We start from the raw sequence: 16221 nt of genomic DNA, 5'->3' as shown, positions 1-16221 counted from the left end.
AGACAATTTAAAGACACTGGTGGTAGCTTCCAGCACCCGGGAGGCAGAGACAAGGGGATTTGTATGGTTTAAAGACCAGCCTGATCTACATTGTGAGGTCTCAGCCATCCAGGACTACATAATAAAACCCAGTCTAGGGGCTGGAGAGATGGCTCAGTGGTTAAGAGCACTGTCTGCTCTTCCAGAGGTCCTGAGTTCAAATCCCAGCAACCACATGCTGGCTCACACCCATCTGTAATGGGATCCGATGCCCTCTTCTGATGTGTCTGAAGACAGCTACAGTGTACTCATATGAATAACATAAATACATCTTTAAAAAAAAAACCCAGTCTAAAAGCAGAGCAAACAAACAAGCAAACAAAACACAGGCCAAATGTGTTGTCTGTGCTAGAAAGGTTTCTGTTTTCTATTTTCTTTTTTTTTTTTTTTTTTTTTTTGGTTCTTTTTTTTTCGGAGCTGGGGACCGAACCCAGGGCCTTGCGCTTCCTAGGTAAGCGCTCTACCACTGAGCTAAATCCCCAGCCCCTCTATTTTCTTTTTAAACGTTTATTTATTGTTGATGTATGCATGTGCGTGTGCCCGTGGGTGTGTGTATACGCGTGCCTCAGTATTTGTGCGGTCAGAGGACAGCTTTGTGGAGCTGACTCTTTCCACCTTTATGTAGGTTCCAGGGATGGCACTCAGGCCTACACAGCCAGGACTTTTACCAGATGAGCTGTCAAACACGCGCCCTCCTGTCTGCTTTATCTTAGCAACAAATACAAATGGCTTATATTTTTAGATTTGTTAAAATCCTATCCTAAAAGGTCCTTAGAAACCACCTCGTTAAAAACCGCCCATCCCTCTCTGGTATCTCTGTTTTCATTCAGTATCTCTGTCTTTTACTTTGGGGGAGATTCCTGCCCAACTCTGCATAGACACGTTAAGCGCTCGAGGACTGTCTATCGGTTTATCTCATCCCCTTAAATGGAAGACATGGAGATAGCCGGAGCTTCCAAACCTGCCTTTACCTGGGTTCCAGGAACATCAGAGCCTTGCTGGATCATTCCCAGATGAGGGCAATCATCCACCAGGGTGAGGCTTGTACCCAGGATCATGAGTCATCGTCTCCTGAGAACTGCCTGTCCTCTCAGGCAATAGGGATGACTTAGGACCATCTTGAAGAATTGGAATTGCTATGACCAACCTGATCACACCTTGATTAAGTCTGCTTGGGTTGAATTCTGGTCGCCAGGGTTGGTGACAAGTGCCTTTACCTGCTGAGATATTTTACCAGCTTCCCTTTTCTCGCCCCCTTCCCCTACCTCTGGCCTTTCATTCTTTCTAGAATGGTGGTCCTGGTTAGTTTTATGTCAACATCAAGCAAGCTAGAGTCATTTGAAAGGAGGGAAGCTCAACTGAGAAAACTCCTTCATACGATACATCTGTAGGCCATGTTCTTAACTAGTCATTGAGGGAGGAGTGCCCAGTTCATTGTGGGTGGTGCTATCCCTGGGCTGGCAGTCCTGGGTTCTATAATAAAACAGAAGGAGTAAGCCATGGGGAGCAAGCCAGTAAGCAGCACCCCTCCATGGCCTCTGCATCAGCCACCTGCTTCATTTCCTGTCCTGTCATCCTTTGAAGTTAAATAGTGATGTAGAAGTGTAAGCCAAGTAAAGCCTTTCCTCCCTAACTTGCTTTGGTCATGGTGTCTCATCATGCAAGAGTGACCATAATTAAGATAGTCTCATGTATCCAGGGATAGCATCAAGCTCTTTTTTTTTTTTTTTTTCCGGAGCTGGGGACCGAACCCAGGGCCTTGCGTTTCCTAGGCAAGCGCTCTACCACTGAGCTAAATCCCCAACCCTCAAAGATTTATGTATTTGTTTTATGTAACTATAGTGCCATTTTCTTAAGACACATCAGAGGAGGGCATCAGATCTCATTACAGATGGCTGTGAGCCACCATGTGGTTGCTGGGATTTGAGCTCAGGACCTCTGGAAAAGCAGTCAGTGCTCTTCACCACTGAGCCGTCTCTCCAGCCCTAGCCTCAAGCTCTTAATATAGCCAAAGATGCATGTTGAACTTCTCATCTTACGTCTACCTCTGGAGTTCTGGGGTTCTAGATGTGTGGTGGGGATCCCTGCCAATGCTGGGGGATCAATCTCAGAGCTCTGTGCATGCTAAGTAAGAACTAGACCTGAGATACATCCCCACTCCCTGTTGTTTTGTTCTGAAACAAGGTGACATTATGTAGCCCAGGCTGGCCTGGAACTTGAGATCTTGTCTCTCCCTAGTGCTGGGATTACATGTTGTGCACCCGCGTCTGTAAGGAATGACTCTTTCCTGCTTGTGACTTTGCTTGGAGAGGAGTCATTGGGCAATGTCCTGTGTATCAGAGGTTCCTGTTATGGATACTGGGTTCGGGTGACCACTGATACGTTGCAGAAAGCTGTCACTTAGGATGAGTGGACTTGAACATAGGAGATAACACAAATGGTTTTCTGAGGTCTCTAACCTCCCTGATCTGGGTTGGTCTTATGCCTTCTGAGGATGAAGAGCAATGGAACCCCAGCAATTCTGTCTCTATATCCTTGGAGGACAAGATGGAGGCTGGTCCTGGCCTCAAGTAACAATTGTTTTGGAGGTTCCCTCTCACAGGTGTCAGCGCCCAGTTTGCAGACTTGTCTGAAGGAGGCTGAGTCACGGGTCGATGATGATGGGGGGCACTCAGTGGGGCCAGCCAAGCCTATTGATCGAGGGCTGAGACATCCTCCCCACTAATCAACGGTTAATTAAGTCTTTGATGTGGGGGTGGTGATTAATGAATAGAAAGCTTGTCCTGTAATTGGGGCATGGGATCGGAGGGAAAGCCAAGACGCACAGACGGGGGTCTGTGAGGATGGGGGGAGGCTGGCTCCTGGGCCACACTGAGGACCCCCTTGCGTTCAGCTTGCTTTCATACACTGAATCTAGGCCTTCACTTATATCCTCTAGGGTCTTCACCCTTTCTCCTCCTCTTTTTTCCTTGAACCTTGTATTCCCTAAGGTAGGAGGGGGCAGGGCGTTGAAGCATGGCAGATCCTCTGTGTTCCTCTCACAAACTCCTTTGCCTCTGTCTGGGGTTGGTGCAACTGCAACCCCCTTACCACCACAGCTGGCCCTTGGGGGACCAATACATAAATGTCCATTCCCATCTCCTTGTCCCTTGTAGCCTGTAGTGTCCTTGTCTATCTAGGCTCAGGCGTCTGTGATCAGAGCTGTCCTCCCCAGCACGCAGGTTGTCCTCTCCCAAGCGAGCATCTGCCTTATCGTCCCATGGCCTTTGGCTTTCCCTAAAAGACTAGAATTCTTGGACTTCTGTTATCTCCTCTCCAAACAGAACACTGGCTGGCTTCTCTGTATCTGTTCTGGGATCTTTTAAGACTGGGAGACCTCAGGGATGTGGCTCTCCTGAGATGAGGGTCCTTGGAGGGCAAGGCTGTGCCTTGATCCCCGGATACAGGCTCCCTAAGGAGAACTGTGTCTCTCTTTTCCCCAAGGCTGGGGTCCTCTAGTCCTGATCTCTTCCACTTCCATGCTCAGCAGGATGCCCTGGTACTTCTTCTGTTACAGGGGGACCCCATGGAACCTGGCTGACTGATAAGGATCCATTTCCGGAGAGTACAGGTGATTGAACCCATAAAAAAGGCCATTGAAGAAGCCCTGGAAGCTCCATCCCAGGTGAGTTCTAAATATAGCATCCACGGCCATCTGTCCTGGAAAGTGGAAGGACTGGCCTAGAACTAGGAGCCTGGGCAAGATAGTTCTTCCTGCTTTCATGGGCTAGAAGTGGCTCTGGCAGGGCTGGGAGAGGGACATAAAAAGGGTTTTTACAGAGTATTTCCCTATGGCTCTCTCTTCTTGATCAAGCAGGTGGGTCTGATGGGGCTCATGGTCTGGGGTCCTTCCCCCTCTCAGCCAATCAGAGTAGGCTATGGCTCCAGACAGTGTCCATTCCTGCTCCCTTGTGTAACTCCTGAGGGTTGGGGTGCCACGCCTGTCCACTGTCAGCACTGAGAAGGCCGTTCCCCAGGTTTGTCTGCCCTCGTCCTGTTTGAGCCATGGATGACCCCTCAGAACTTCAGTTTTCTCTCTAGTAAGGTGGGATAGTTGGAATATTGTGCAGGAATCGATGTATTATGCAGCACAAAGTAAATGTTTAATAATCATTAATAATAATAATAATAGAAGAGGGTTGCCTCTCTTCTGCAGTCCTTCCCTCATGGGCCCCAAAGTCCAGAGACATCTGTGGCGGGCTTAAACAGTGCTGTGCACTGGGTCATCTTGGTATCACTTAGCTGCAAAAGACACCTATGTCCTGAAGGTGTCTTGGTCGGAGAAGGGGTTCTGACTTGGGGGGGCACTCTGTCAGGGCTGCATAGCTGGCTGGTCCTGGGTCTGTCTGTTCTAGGCTTAAATACACAAGGAGCTGATGAAACAGTGTCTGTGACTGGAACTAGCCTCTTACCTCCCCCATCTCTCTTTCAATGGAGAAAGGACACAAGGAGATGTCAGTCCAATGAGGCCTCATCCTCACAACATCATAACCAGGTTGGGAGGCGAGGACACATGCTCCTATCCCTGCCTTCAGCAGAAAAAAGACTTCCCCTACAGGTCCAGTCAGTCCTGGGACCTTCACCAAACAGAAGCACACAGGGTTGTTTCCTGAAAGAAGCTAACACAGGTCGCACAGGCTGAAGGAACTGCGTTCCCCCTTCTCCATCCCCTTCTATGAATGGCCTGAGGAAGATGGGATGTCATTTCTGGTTTTGCCCCGTTTAGTCTAGTTCCAAACTCTAGATTCAGTTCCTTGTGGCAGCTGTAGTGTGAGCACCGGATTCAGGCAAGGCATCCTTCCAGAAGGACCCCGAGTCCGAAGATGGGAATGCCCCCTCGGCTCCTGCTGAGGTGGAGAGACAGCACGTTCAGGCTGGATGTAAAGTCAGCGCTTGGCAGGGGTGGAGGGAGAGAGGGGAGGAGGGAGGGAGGAGACAAGCCCTCCCCCGCTGGCTCCCCTCCTCTGGATTCCCCCCTCCCTTTCCAAGTGGGATATAAGCCCCGCGGGGAAGCTCTGAGCAGAGGCCGCAGGGATCCGTAGCTGTCCAGCCCTCGAGCTTCTCCTGCCTTCCATCTCCTCCTGCTCATCTCGCTTCAGGAGCTGTAGCTGCTGTGAGTGAATGACTCGGAGTCAGGAATGATTTGGTATTGTGATGTTTTGTGGGGAAACCGAGGTCAGGTCGCTGGAAACTGAGACTGAGTGGTTGCGAGCTGGGTGGGCAGGGTCTATCTGAGGTGAGATGGAGAAGCCGTGGGGAATTCGGGTGTCATCGGAGCTTTCTTCCCCTTATCTACCTCTTTGGGTATCAGCGGGAGTGGGGAGACTTATGGCTGTCTGACAGACGGGGAAACTGAGGACAGAGATGGTGCAAGGCGGGAGAAGACTAGGTGAGTCCTGTGGTTGGAACAAACAGATCACTGAGGTGTGGACACGACGACAACCGCAGCCTCCCGCTGTGGAGGATCGAGGCTCAGGATGGCCCACCCACCAATGCTCTCCTCCTAGATGGTGGCGGTACGCAGGCCTTGGCCCGTTATGGTCGCAATGCTGCTAGTCCTGCTCGCCTGCCTGGGAGCGCTGGTGGACGCCTACCCCGCTAAACCAGAGGCTCCGGGCGAAGATGCCTCCCCGGAGGAGCTGAGCCGCTACTATGCTTCCCTGCGCCACTACCTCAACCTGGTCACCCGGCAGCGGTGAGCGTGGGAGAGGGCAGGCGGGTGGACCCCAGCCTCGCGGGTTGCTCCCTCCCCCACAGCGCCACCTGGAGGCCTGACCACGCCCCTTTGTGGTCTCGCCCTCAGGTATGGGAAAAGAGAAGTCCCCGCAGCTCTGTTCTCCAAACTGCTCTTCACAGACGACAGCGATAATCTCCCCTTCAGGTCTCGGTAGATATCACCCCTCCACACGCATGCCCTGGAGTGTGGCCTGGCGCCATCACTTACAACCATGCCCTCACATTCAATTCATTTCCTTTCCCTCCTGCAGGCCAGAAGGTGTGGACCAGTGGTGAAGACCCCCAAGGCCTCCCGTGAGATGTGCTAACTACACCGACTTCACTTGCATGTTTGGTTTAAGAAGAGGGGACTTCGTGTCTCAGACACCCAGGCTGGAGGGCTGTGTGTGTTCATGTCCCCGTCCTCAAATAAAAAGCAAATTTCGCACAAAATACCCGTGTGTTTATATATCTGTCCCTTTCACTTTTGTGGAGATGGCGTCAGTGGTGTGTAAGGTGACTGGCTGGAGCCCCAGGAAAGATAGGTGGTTAAGAAACAAACAAACAAACAAACCAACCAACCAACCAAGGAGAGGGTGTGGTATGGGGAGTTCAGCAAAGACAGCTCATCTCAGTCGTTGGGGGCTAGGGGGAGGTCCCAAAGGACATGGGAAGGCACTCTGGGGGAAGGGAGCCTAAGAGAGTGGGTGCAGTGGATTCTGAACGGGGTGGGGAGGGTGGGCAGAAAGGATCATCGGGATGGAGAGGCGTTTAAAGTCCATGAGAGTTTCTGGGAGAAGGTTGGGCACCACTCCCTGGGAAATCGCCCTAAGCAGCCACGGAGAGCAGGAGAGTGGTATCTAGGATGAGACCCCCAGGAAGAGACCTTGGAGAGGCAATATGGGTGCACTGAGTGAAGAGGAGGATAAGTTACTTCCCTTGGTCCTTGAGCAGGAGGAGCAGCGGGAGTGTGGAGGTCTCCATTCTCTCAGCAACAGTGGGACGTCCCTGTATTGCTGAACGGCTCCCCAGCTATGACTAACTGTGCCTTTCTGGTGGGAAGGCCTGAGGTCTAAAATGTTGTGGGTCTTTAAACTGTAGTCTAACCCGAGTCCCTGGATCTCTCTTACTGCAGGAGGCCCATTAATTGGAATTTTCTGCCCTCTATGGCCACCCAGCACTCTCTGGCTACTTCCCTGTTCACTGTGAAACCTACCTATTACTCCGTGTCTTGTTTTCCTAGGTTTTGAAGGGGGTGGTGCTGGAAGAGGAGCATATGTTCCCCATCCTTTGTTGAGCAGGACCTGCCCAGTGGGGAGGGTGGGGGATGAGGGAGGAGGTACCATGTTGAAGTCAAGTCTACAGATCCACAGAAATGGTGTCATCCAGGAAGGCTGGGTGGTATCACTGTGTGGATGGGAGAGATAAGCAGGACTCCTTACAGTCTGCTAGCCCTGGAAGGAGAGTGGCCTCTGGTATAACACTTTCTGTATAGGGGATCATGAGACCCCATGTCTACCTTCTGGGACTGCCCTTCAACTTCACAGGGAGAGGATGAAGAAACAACCCCAAAGCCCAACATATGTCATACACTGCATGGATTCTGGGTCCCACAGTGCTTACTTGCGTAAGTTTCTCTTGCGTTATGGTCACTGTCTAGAAGTTATTCCTGGCTCCCCTTTGGTGGAGTTAGTCTCTCTGTTACCTTTCCCTCTAGCATCCCAGTTACCCAAGACTCCCCCCCCCCCGTTTCTAGTCCTGTGTTCTTCTACTGCTCCAAGCTTGCAGTGACCACTTATACGGTTGAGTGGTAAGGACTGTGTGTCTGAATACTGGTGTCTGTGGTCCCCTGTCTGCTGGTCTGTCTCACTGGGGCCAGTCTGAAGCTAATGCAGGAGAGACCTGGAGAAACATACACAGCCAGAGACAGTTTGTGTAAAGTGTCCTATCTAGTTAACTTAGTGAGGTGACCTCACTGCTGGTTTATTCTGGGGCATTTTGAGCAGGTGTGTTATCTGGGGCTGATCAACTTAATCAATACAGAAGTCAGGAAGGAACTTAGATATGATAATAACAATGAAAAGATATGACAGTAACAATGATTACCTTTGCAAAACGTTCTCCTTAAAAACTGTATTGGTTTTTATTGTGTAAGATGTGAGGATCACAGCTTGTGGAGTCAAGAAGACAGCTTTGGGGCAGTCATTTCCCTCTTCAACTTTTATCCAGGTCCTGAGGGACCCAACTCAAGTCGTCAAGCCTGCAGTGTCAGGCAGTGAGTCTCAAATATCAGTTTTGTTTTGAGACAGAACTCTAGCTCTGACTGCCCCGGAACTCACTGGGTAGACTAGGTTGGCCTCGAACCAGCAGAGATCCACCTGCCTCTGCCTTCTATGTGCTGGAATTAAAGATGTGACCCACCATCCCTGGCTCAAACAGCTCTTCTTTAAGTGTTAGATCATTAGTTATGTGCCTCACACACATTGTAGTACTATGACGCTGATTTGGTTGTGTGTGTATGTGTGTGTGTGCACACGTGTGAACACACACGTGTGTAACATGCTACTCAAAGGACAACTTTTAGAAGTTGGTTCTTTCCTTCTGGTGTGGGTTTTTGGGGATTGAACTCAGGTCCTGCTGAGCTTCTTGCCAACCCAAAGGGGATACCTATGAGGGATCTTTTGAGGAAGGATTTGAAATATAGTCCTAGGTGAAGGATGGCTATACCATAACCTGCTTCTTCCCTGTTTTAGTGACTTCATCTTTTAAATAGATAGATAGATAGATAGATAGATAGATAGATAGATAGATAGATAGATAGATAGATAAATGGCTGCCTGAGCTGCCTCCTTTGCCTTGAGCTCTTTGAAGGATCCCCTCTTCCTCATCTCCTTCTGAAGTCACTAAGACATATGTGCAAGTTGGGCACAATTGAGGCAGGAGGACCACAATTTTCAAGGCTATCTTGGGTTGCATAGTGACGTGCACCTCAAAAATTTCAAAGTAGAGGGCCTGAGAGATAGCTCAGGTGGTTAAAGTACTTCCCACCAGTGTGAAGACCCTGGGCAAATCCATGGCACTCATGCAGGGAGGTAGTCATGGTGGCACCTGAGTGTGATCCCAGCATAAGAGCAGTGGAGATGGCTGGATTCCTGGAGCTCACTGGCTGGTCCGTTCAGCCTCGGTGTGAGTCCCAGGTCCCAGCTGAGAGACCCTGGCTCAGAAAACAAGGTGGATGGTGTTTGAGGAACACCACCTGAGCTGTGTAAACATGCATGCACCCACATATACACAAACCCTCACATACGCACACCTATATGTATACATACTTACACACATGCATGTACCTATATCCACACCCCACGCCCCTCACATACCCACCACCCCCACCACCACACACACTACTAAACAAAATCAAACAAAACCGTGTGCTGTGAATGACTCCTTCTTGGCCTGTGCTCAGAGAGCAGCAGAGGCTGAGGTAAGAGGGCCAGGAAAACGGTATAGGATATTGATGGAGGACAGGATGTTGGTCAAACGCCTGTCCTGTAGGTTGTATGTGGGGCCTCTGTACTTTGTTCCTTCACCTACTTTATTCACCCTCATGTTTCTGGGCTGTCCTCCTAACCTCATTATCACCCTGGCCGGTAGCCATCTTCCTTGTCCAAAGAGCACGTGGCTAGAAAGGGGCAACTAGCATCTTGGTCAGTCCGTCTGCAGGTGAGCAGGTGTGCCTTCCTCAGAGTTCCACGAAAGCACAGCAGGAACCCACCAAGGCCAGCAGGAGCTATCTCTGTGCTCCAGAGGTGACCGTAATAGTTAGAAGACACAGGCTCTACTTCCTCCTGGATTGTCACTACTTCTCCTGCAAGGACCCTGGAATCTGTCATCGCAATAATCTATTTGGTTGACATTTAAGGAACGGTTGTGATTTCTTTGGGACTTGCGTGACAAACTGTAAATAGTTCCCACACCAGACTCAGTCCCCGGATACAGTGTGTTTGGTGAGGGTCCTTCACCTGCAGTAGAGGCCAGAACAGACCCCACGAGGCTCAGAGCCTCTGGAAACTCGGATCTTTAAATCTGGCGTTGAGGGCCAGGCGCCCTCTGGTGGCAGTCGTGGCCCTCCGGGCCAGAGCGGAGGCTCGAATCGGAACTAGCCACTGGTTTTGCATAGCCGGGGGACGGGGCGGGAGGTGGGGAGTTGTGTGTGTGTTGTGGGGGGTTGTGGGGGGTGTTTTGCGGGGGAGGGGACCCAAGCCCTGAGAAGAGGGCAGGCTCGCTAAGAAATGAACTCTACTTACTTTGAACGATTGATGCTCTTCTTGCTACCATCAATGAGAGCCGAGAGGAACAGTCTTACTTGATTCTCCCTGTCTGGGGAGTGGGTGCAATGATCCCACTTTACACCCCAGAAGCTCTAATTGGATTATGCTCCCAGGACAGACGGGCAGTGGTGCGAACTGCAATTGAGGCTAGGCCTATCTGACCTCTAACCTCACCACAACAGATGCCTGCTGTCACCTTCTCTCCTCTCAAAACCTCCCGCGTTCCCAGGACCCACAGTGATGCTTCTTGTTCCGGTCCTGAGAGCAGAACCTCAGGAGAGAGAGGCCCTTGCTCCCTTCACAGGCGTCAAAATAAACAGAGCCAGTGACTGCTCTTGGCTTGAGAAAAGCAAGAAAAGAAAAGTGTCAGGGAAAAGGACACTGAACACGAAAGGGCAGTGATTTTTCCTGGTGCACACTGGCACCAGAAGAATCTCTCAGGGGAGAAACTGAAGGCTGACTGAGAGCCTTGGAGAAGCTTCCCTCCTCCGTGAGCCTCCCCCTCTTTTTTTTTTTTCTGTCAAATAGGATGACAGCATGGAGATTTTTGGGGGCAACTCGAAGCTCATAAGTGATGCTGGTTTTTAGTACTCCCCTGGGACTTAGCACTGTGGTGGGAAAGGAAGCAGCTTCCAGAAATTGTCCCTTTCCCTGTGAACCCTGTGTCCTCTGAACTCTGGCCCACAGGAACTCAGTTGGCATTCTGTACACGGGACAAATGGATTTCTCCACTCCCTTCCAAGTGGCTTGGGGATCTGAGACACCTTCTCTGTCCCTTCCTGGATCTAGCTGTACACTGGATTGAAGGCCTGACTTCCATCCTCCATGCTAGGGGTAAAACCCGACCCTTCAGCTTCAAGCCACACCCTGAGGAAATCCCATTGTCGACTGGGGTTGTCTCTCGGGAGGGTGTATTGAGGCCAGAGACTAGAATCTTTGGGTCACCATGTCAGGACCCTGTCAATTATGAATCAAGGCTGTTCTGGTGTCCAAAGCTTGGTATGGACACCACGGGACACCTTTGTCATGATCTATTTGTTTACTCTGTGCTCCTCTGGCACCTAGAACACTGGTCTGGTGCCTTCCTGTTTCTGGCCGCAGTGCCCGCCGTGTTTCAGATACCAGGGAGAGAGCAAAAGGGGGGTTGAAGGCTGGCAGTGAGGAAGGTTGACAGGAGGCGGGGACACTGGGGGTGCTGAGGACTATAAAGGGGCACAGCCAGGAACAGGGAGATCAGTCCAGCAGAAGGTAGGTGTCTGGGTCCAATACCCACTCGCTCAGGACACAGGGTAAGTGAGCTCTAGTCCTGCCTCTGGGGACTCCTTGGGTTGAGGCTGGTGATGGAGGATCGGAATTGGTGCTTTGTAGGGCAGGAGCCCTCAAGAGGCCTAAGGTCCTTCTTGGGCCTCTCTCTGCACCTGGACAATCCAGGAAGCAGGACCCACAATGTCATAGACTTCTGTCCCTTTGTTTTATAAGTTAATTCTGTGTCCCCTACCCTGTGGTTCCCACCAGCACTAGCTAATCCCACATCCTCAGAGCCCTCAACGTCCTAAGTCCTGTGTATCCAGTCCCCATATCCAGTTCCTCTGCTATGTTTTTCTATGTTGACAAGGCACGGGTCCTCTGGCTTGATCCCTGATGGGTGTGTATATGGAGGTGTCCTTGTTTTCTCGGGAATGCTGGTGGCTCCTGCGTCTGCCTTTGTCTCCAGGCTTGGCTTGAAGAAAATGTGTGGTGGGTGGTGTCTGGGCAGGTAGGTCATGGACACAGGAGGGTCTGCTGACGGGCTGTGTTCTGCTTCCACGATTCCTTGCTCCTTAGATGGCCGTCGCATACTACTGCCTCTCCCTGTTTCTCCTATCCACTTGGGTGGCTCTGCTGCTACAGCCCCTGCAGGGTGCCTGGGGAGCCCCACTGGAGCCAATGTACCCGGGGGACTATGCTACGCATGAACAGAGGGCTCAATACGAAACTCAGCTCCGAAGATACATCAACACACTGACCAGGCCTAGGTAGGGCGGGGTGTGTGTGTGTGTGTGTGTGTGTGTGTGTGTGTGTGTGTGTGTGTGTGAGAGAGAGAGAGAGAGAGAGAGAGAGAGAGAGAGAGAGAGAGAGAGAGAGGGAAAAGTGTCTACAAAGCAGCTGAGCTGACACCTGTGAACGACGATTCTGATCCCAGCCGTCTTGCTTCCCCAGGTATGGGAAGAGAGATGAGGACACAGCTGGGCTTCCTGGAAGGCAGCTCCCACCATGCACCAGCCTTCTGGTGGGTTTGATGCCCTGCGCTGCTGCCCGGAGCTGAAGGCAGGTCTGGAAAGGGGATCCAAAGGAGGGGAAGGGAAACAAGGTCTCAGGGAACAAGGACTGTCCTTCCTCACGAGTTTCTTCTTTCCTTACAGGGATCTCAGCCCAATGGATTTGTAGCCTCCCTTCTGTCTCTCTCCTACCCATGGCTGTAGGACGGTACAGGCCCAGCTCTTGCAACAACCTGCTCCCTTGCAAACTAAATAAAGCAAAGGAAAAATTATAGCCTCTCTCTGTGTGTGTGTGTGTGTGTGTGTGTGTGTGCTTGTGTTCTCTCTCCCTACACCTCCCTAGGTGTGTGTGTATATATCTCTATCTGTGTGTGTGTGTGTGTGTGTGTGTGTGTGTGCACCCACTGAGGCAGGAGCAGGTAAAGTTGATAGGGAGGCGGAGGTTGGGGGGGGGGAGAACAGTTACCATAATCCTGAGTGTATGTAAGGGTTCAGCTCATCCCTTTCATGAAGGGGCAAGTTGTGTTCTAGAGAGAAGGGGGATTCCCCTCCACAAAGGTCTGTGATGCCAGTTTTAAGCTTAATCTTCCCATCCTAGCACCCCTTAAACCAGCCAGCTCTTCAACCTGAGGCCAGCCCTGTTCCCAAATGTACCCTCAAGATTGCTTCCTATAACCTGGGCATTGGGAGAGGAGTCCTTTGAACTAAAGTGGCCTTAGAATGGGGCAGGGGCAAGAACTCAGAGGATTAGTGCTGGCGGGAGGTCAGCCAATGGCCTGCTATGTAGGATGGTCTCAGAACTGCTCTCTAGAACTCTGGAGAGAATGGGCTGTTCTGAGAGTTAGTGAACTGCCAGACGGACTAAGAATGAAATTTAGCTACTGCTGTAGGAGAATGTGCCCCTTTGCCCCAGGGAGGAGATAGCCAAGCCAAGCATTCTGACCACCTCCATGTGTCAATCTTTGGTTCTTGGGTCAGGGAGGGAAGACCCAGGTACTACCTTAGGAATCCCTGTAGACTATCTCCTCAGAGCAGGCATCCAGAGTAGATGGAGATGCCGTGTGTGTGTGTGTGTGTGTGTGTGTGTGTGTGTGTGTGTGTGCTGGACTTCCCTTCCTGGGAGCGTTTGTGGATAGAGATGGCCTCGGGGAAGATAAGGCATTAGACATTCCCTGAATGGCTTCTCCCATCTCTGCCACAGACAGGATCTGAAGGGCCAGGGTTGGTAGGGTTGGTGCTGGGCTCAGCATTTAGCCTTGGTGACAGTGACTTGTCATAGGTTGAGTGTGAATGACCAGATGGCAGAATCTGCCCTAAAAGGCCAAAACCTTGTACAAGTTGCAACTATACTGCAAAAGCATGGCTCAAGTTGGTTCTTAAGTCCAAGGGGTGTGCAGATAGTTAGGGGACATAAGGAGGTTTCAGCAGCAGAATGGTTTGAATTAGTACTGGAGCCTGGTGTCCCAAAGCCTTCCCTGGTAGCTTAGGTGATGGTTTCTATTTGTATCGTATATGTATGAGCGTTCTGCCTACCCAACTGTGCACCACGTGTCCGCCTCGTGCCTGCCTCGTGCCTTCAGAGGCCAGAAGAGGGTTTCAGGTCTCCTGGAACTAGAGTTATGGGTGGTTGTAAGACACTGTGTAGGTGCTTGGAATTTCTGGATTCTCTGGAAGAGCAGCCAGCGCTCTTAATCCCGGAGCCATCTCTTCAGCTTGAGATGGGTTCTAATGGGGAAAACTAAGCACCCACAGAGGCAGGAGCTAGAAACCCAAGCCACACACACCTGGGTTTAATGGCTGGATGATAGGAAGGCGTGTGTGCTGTGTCCTTGATGGCCAGGCTTCAGGAACAGACTCTACCAGGTCTCCCCACTTCCCTGGATCTGTTAACCCGAGGTAAGAGGGATGAAGTCCCTCCATGCTCTACTCCCCTGTGTTTGATTTTCTGCCACTTTCACAGGTTAGACTGACGTTCCAACCTGTCCTGCTCTCTGGTGAATCTTGGCATGGAGCAGGTCAAGCTGAAACCCCTGTTTAAAGTTTTTAGGACCAATTCTTTCATCTTCTCTCTCTCTGAGTCACCCTGGAAGCCGTCGATGTGGGGTGAGGTGGTGGAAGGTGGGTGAGTAGGTTGCAGAGAAAAACCTAGGCTAAGATCTATTTGTCCTACAAGAGGAATGACAGGGTCCCCTCTTCACTGGAGGACAGTCCCTTCCTGCCAGGGCCCACAGAAGTCACAGAAGCAAAAGAAATTCTTGTTAACATTTTATTTATCCATTCCTTTATTGTTATTGTGTGTTTGTGTGTGTACACACAAGCCAAGGTACATGTGTCCCGTCTTCCGTCTTATGAGATCAGGGGTGGAACTCTGGCCGACAGGCTTATTGGCAAGTGCCCTTACCCACGGAGCCATCTTGTCAATCCTGCTATTGCTGCTTATTGTTCATGCTGCATGGGTAGAGAGGAACAGAAAAACTGCTCATCGTCTAGAGGGGTCTGTGGGTAGCCAGATCCAGGCTAGGCCTGAGAGTCAAGGAACACCCCTGGCCCTGGTGTACCCCTTTCAAGTCCCCAGGTCTTTCCTCTTCTTCCCACCTGCCGGAGGATGTGGATGGAGGCCTCTGCTGGCCGCACTGGCCTTGCCTACCTGGAGCTAGGGGAGGAGACTAATGACGGGCGTCCATGGAGTTCCTGTGTTGGAGATTTGCTGATATTCTTCTGCATCGGGTTCGTGACATTCAAGGGAGGACGTACTGTGGTGTTCGATGGGGTAGATTTGGTGGTGTTTGAGGGTTTCTTGTGGTTTTTGGCTTTCTTTAAACTAGGGGACATATCATTGCAGAGATCGTGGGGCCGAGAAATAAGTAGGGGTGCCAGATACTTCTCCCCCTCATTCCTCTATCAGCCCCACCTGTTGCCGAAGAGCTTCTCTAGGTACTTGTTGATCTGGCCAAAGCCTGAAAACCAACTAGCCACTCTGGGCTCAGGAATCGGCTGCAGGTGGACCTCGTCCTCCAGGGCGCCATTGGGGGGCACCAGGAGCACCGCTAGGCAACCTAGAGCCAGTGCGCACGCGCAGGGCAGAGTCTCGGCCTGGTGGGGGCGGGACAGACGGCATGGTCAGGTGACCCCGAGAAGGGGGGGTGGAGGGTGGGGGGTGGGGGGGTAGGGGGTGGGGGTGGGACCTAGCTGTGCTCGCACTGAGACTTGTGGAGCCACACACTTATCTACTGGGAAAGCCTGGAGTGTGGCAGACCTAAGACCAGGAAATGTAGCTGCCTCAGTACACATCAGTGCTCCAGCGCCTCAAGGAACATTCTGGTTCCCAGGGAGATTAGGGCATGCCTATACGAGCACTGCGATATCCCCAAAGCACGGAGGTAGAAATGGACAGGAACCACCCGCTGAGCAACTGATGCATGATTTAGAGTCTCCTGTCAGGTTCCTCACAGATTTTTTTTTTCCTGCAAATTCCTTGTGCACCCCTCTCCAGTCTTTCCCACACTCTTTATTCGGTTCTCAAATACTCTAGACACGCTGCTGTCTACCTGGAAGCCTGGTTCTCCAGATGTTGGCAGGGCCAGCTCAGCTTCAAGCTTCAGCTCAACACTCTAAATGGGTCTAACCTTGACACCCAGGCTTAAAGCTGCCACCCATCCTTCTCTTATTCTGCCACGCCCCGCCACTCCCACTTCTTGTCGTATTCTATACTAAATGTTTGTAGTTATTGTCTGAGTCTCTTCCCAACCCTACCTCTTGCCACCACATCACAGGTGGACTCTTTGCCGATTTTCTGTTTGGCGTGGAACTGCCTACCACTCAGATCCATCCATAACTGGCTC

The 16221-nt window shown here is 51.3% G+C and overlaps 2 protein-coding genes across 2 annotated transcripts; both read left to right on the top strand.

The window, feature by feature from the left end:
* The first annotated feature begins 5122 nt into the window (after positions 1-5122).
* On the top strand, positions 5123-6246 carry Pyy (peptide YY). Its single transcript, NM_001034080.1, is given in 4 exon segments — positions 5123-5191; positions 5586-5773; positions 5882-5965; positions 6066-6246. Coding segments are annotated over 3 exon segments (297 nt in total). The 5' UTR covers positions 5123-5191; the 3' UTR covers positions 6091-6246.
* A 5110-nt stretch (positions 6247-11356) lies between these two features.
* On the top strand, positions 11357-12652 carry Ppy (pancreatic polypeptide). Its single transcript, NM_012626.2, has 4 exons — positions 11357-11410; positions 11946-12136; positions 12321-12432; positions 12524-12652. Exons 2-3 carry the CDS (start codon positions 11946-11948, stop codon positions 12424-12426), a joined length of 297 nt encoding a protein of 98 aa, NP_036758.1. The 5' UTR covers positions 11357-11410; the 3' UTR covers positions 12427-12432; positions 12524-12652.
* Positions 12653-16221: the final 3569 nt, after the last annotated feature.

The sequence above is a fragment of the Rattus norvegicus genome, chromosome 10 (genome assembly GCF_036323735.1).
Source record: "Rattus norvegicus strain BN/NHsdMcwi chromosome 10, GRCr8, whole genome shotgun sequence".
Classification (NCBI taxonomy): domain Eukaryota; kingdom Metazoa; phylum Chordata; class Mammalia; order Rodentia; family Muridae; genus Rattus; species Rattus norvegicus.
This window is presented reverse-complemented; position numbering and strand designations above follow the sequence as displayed.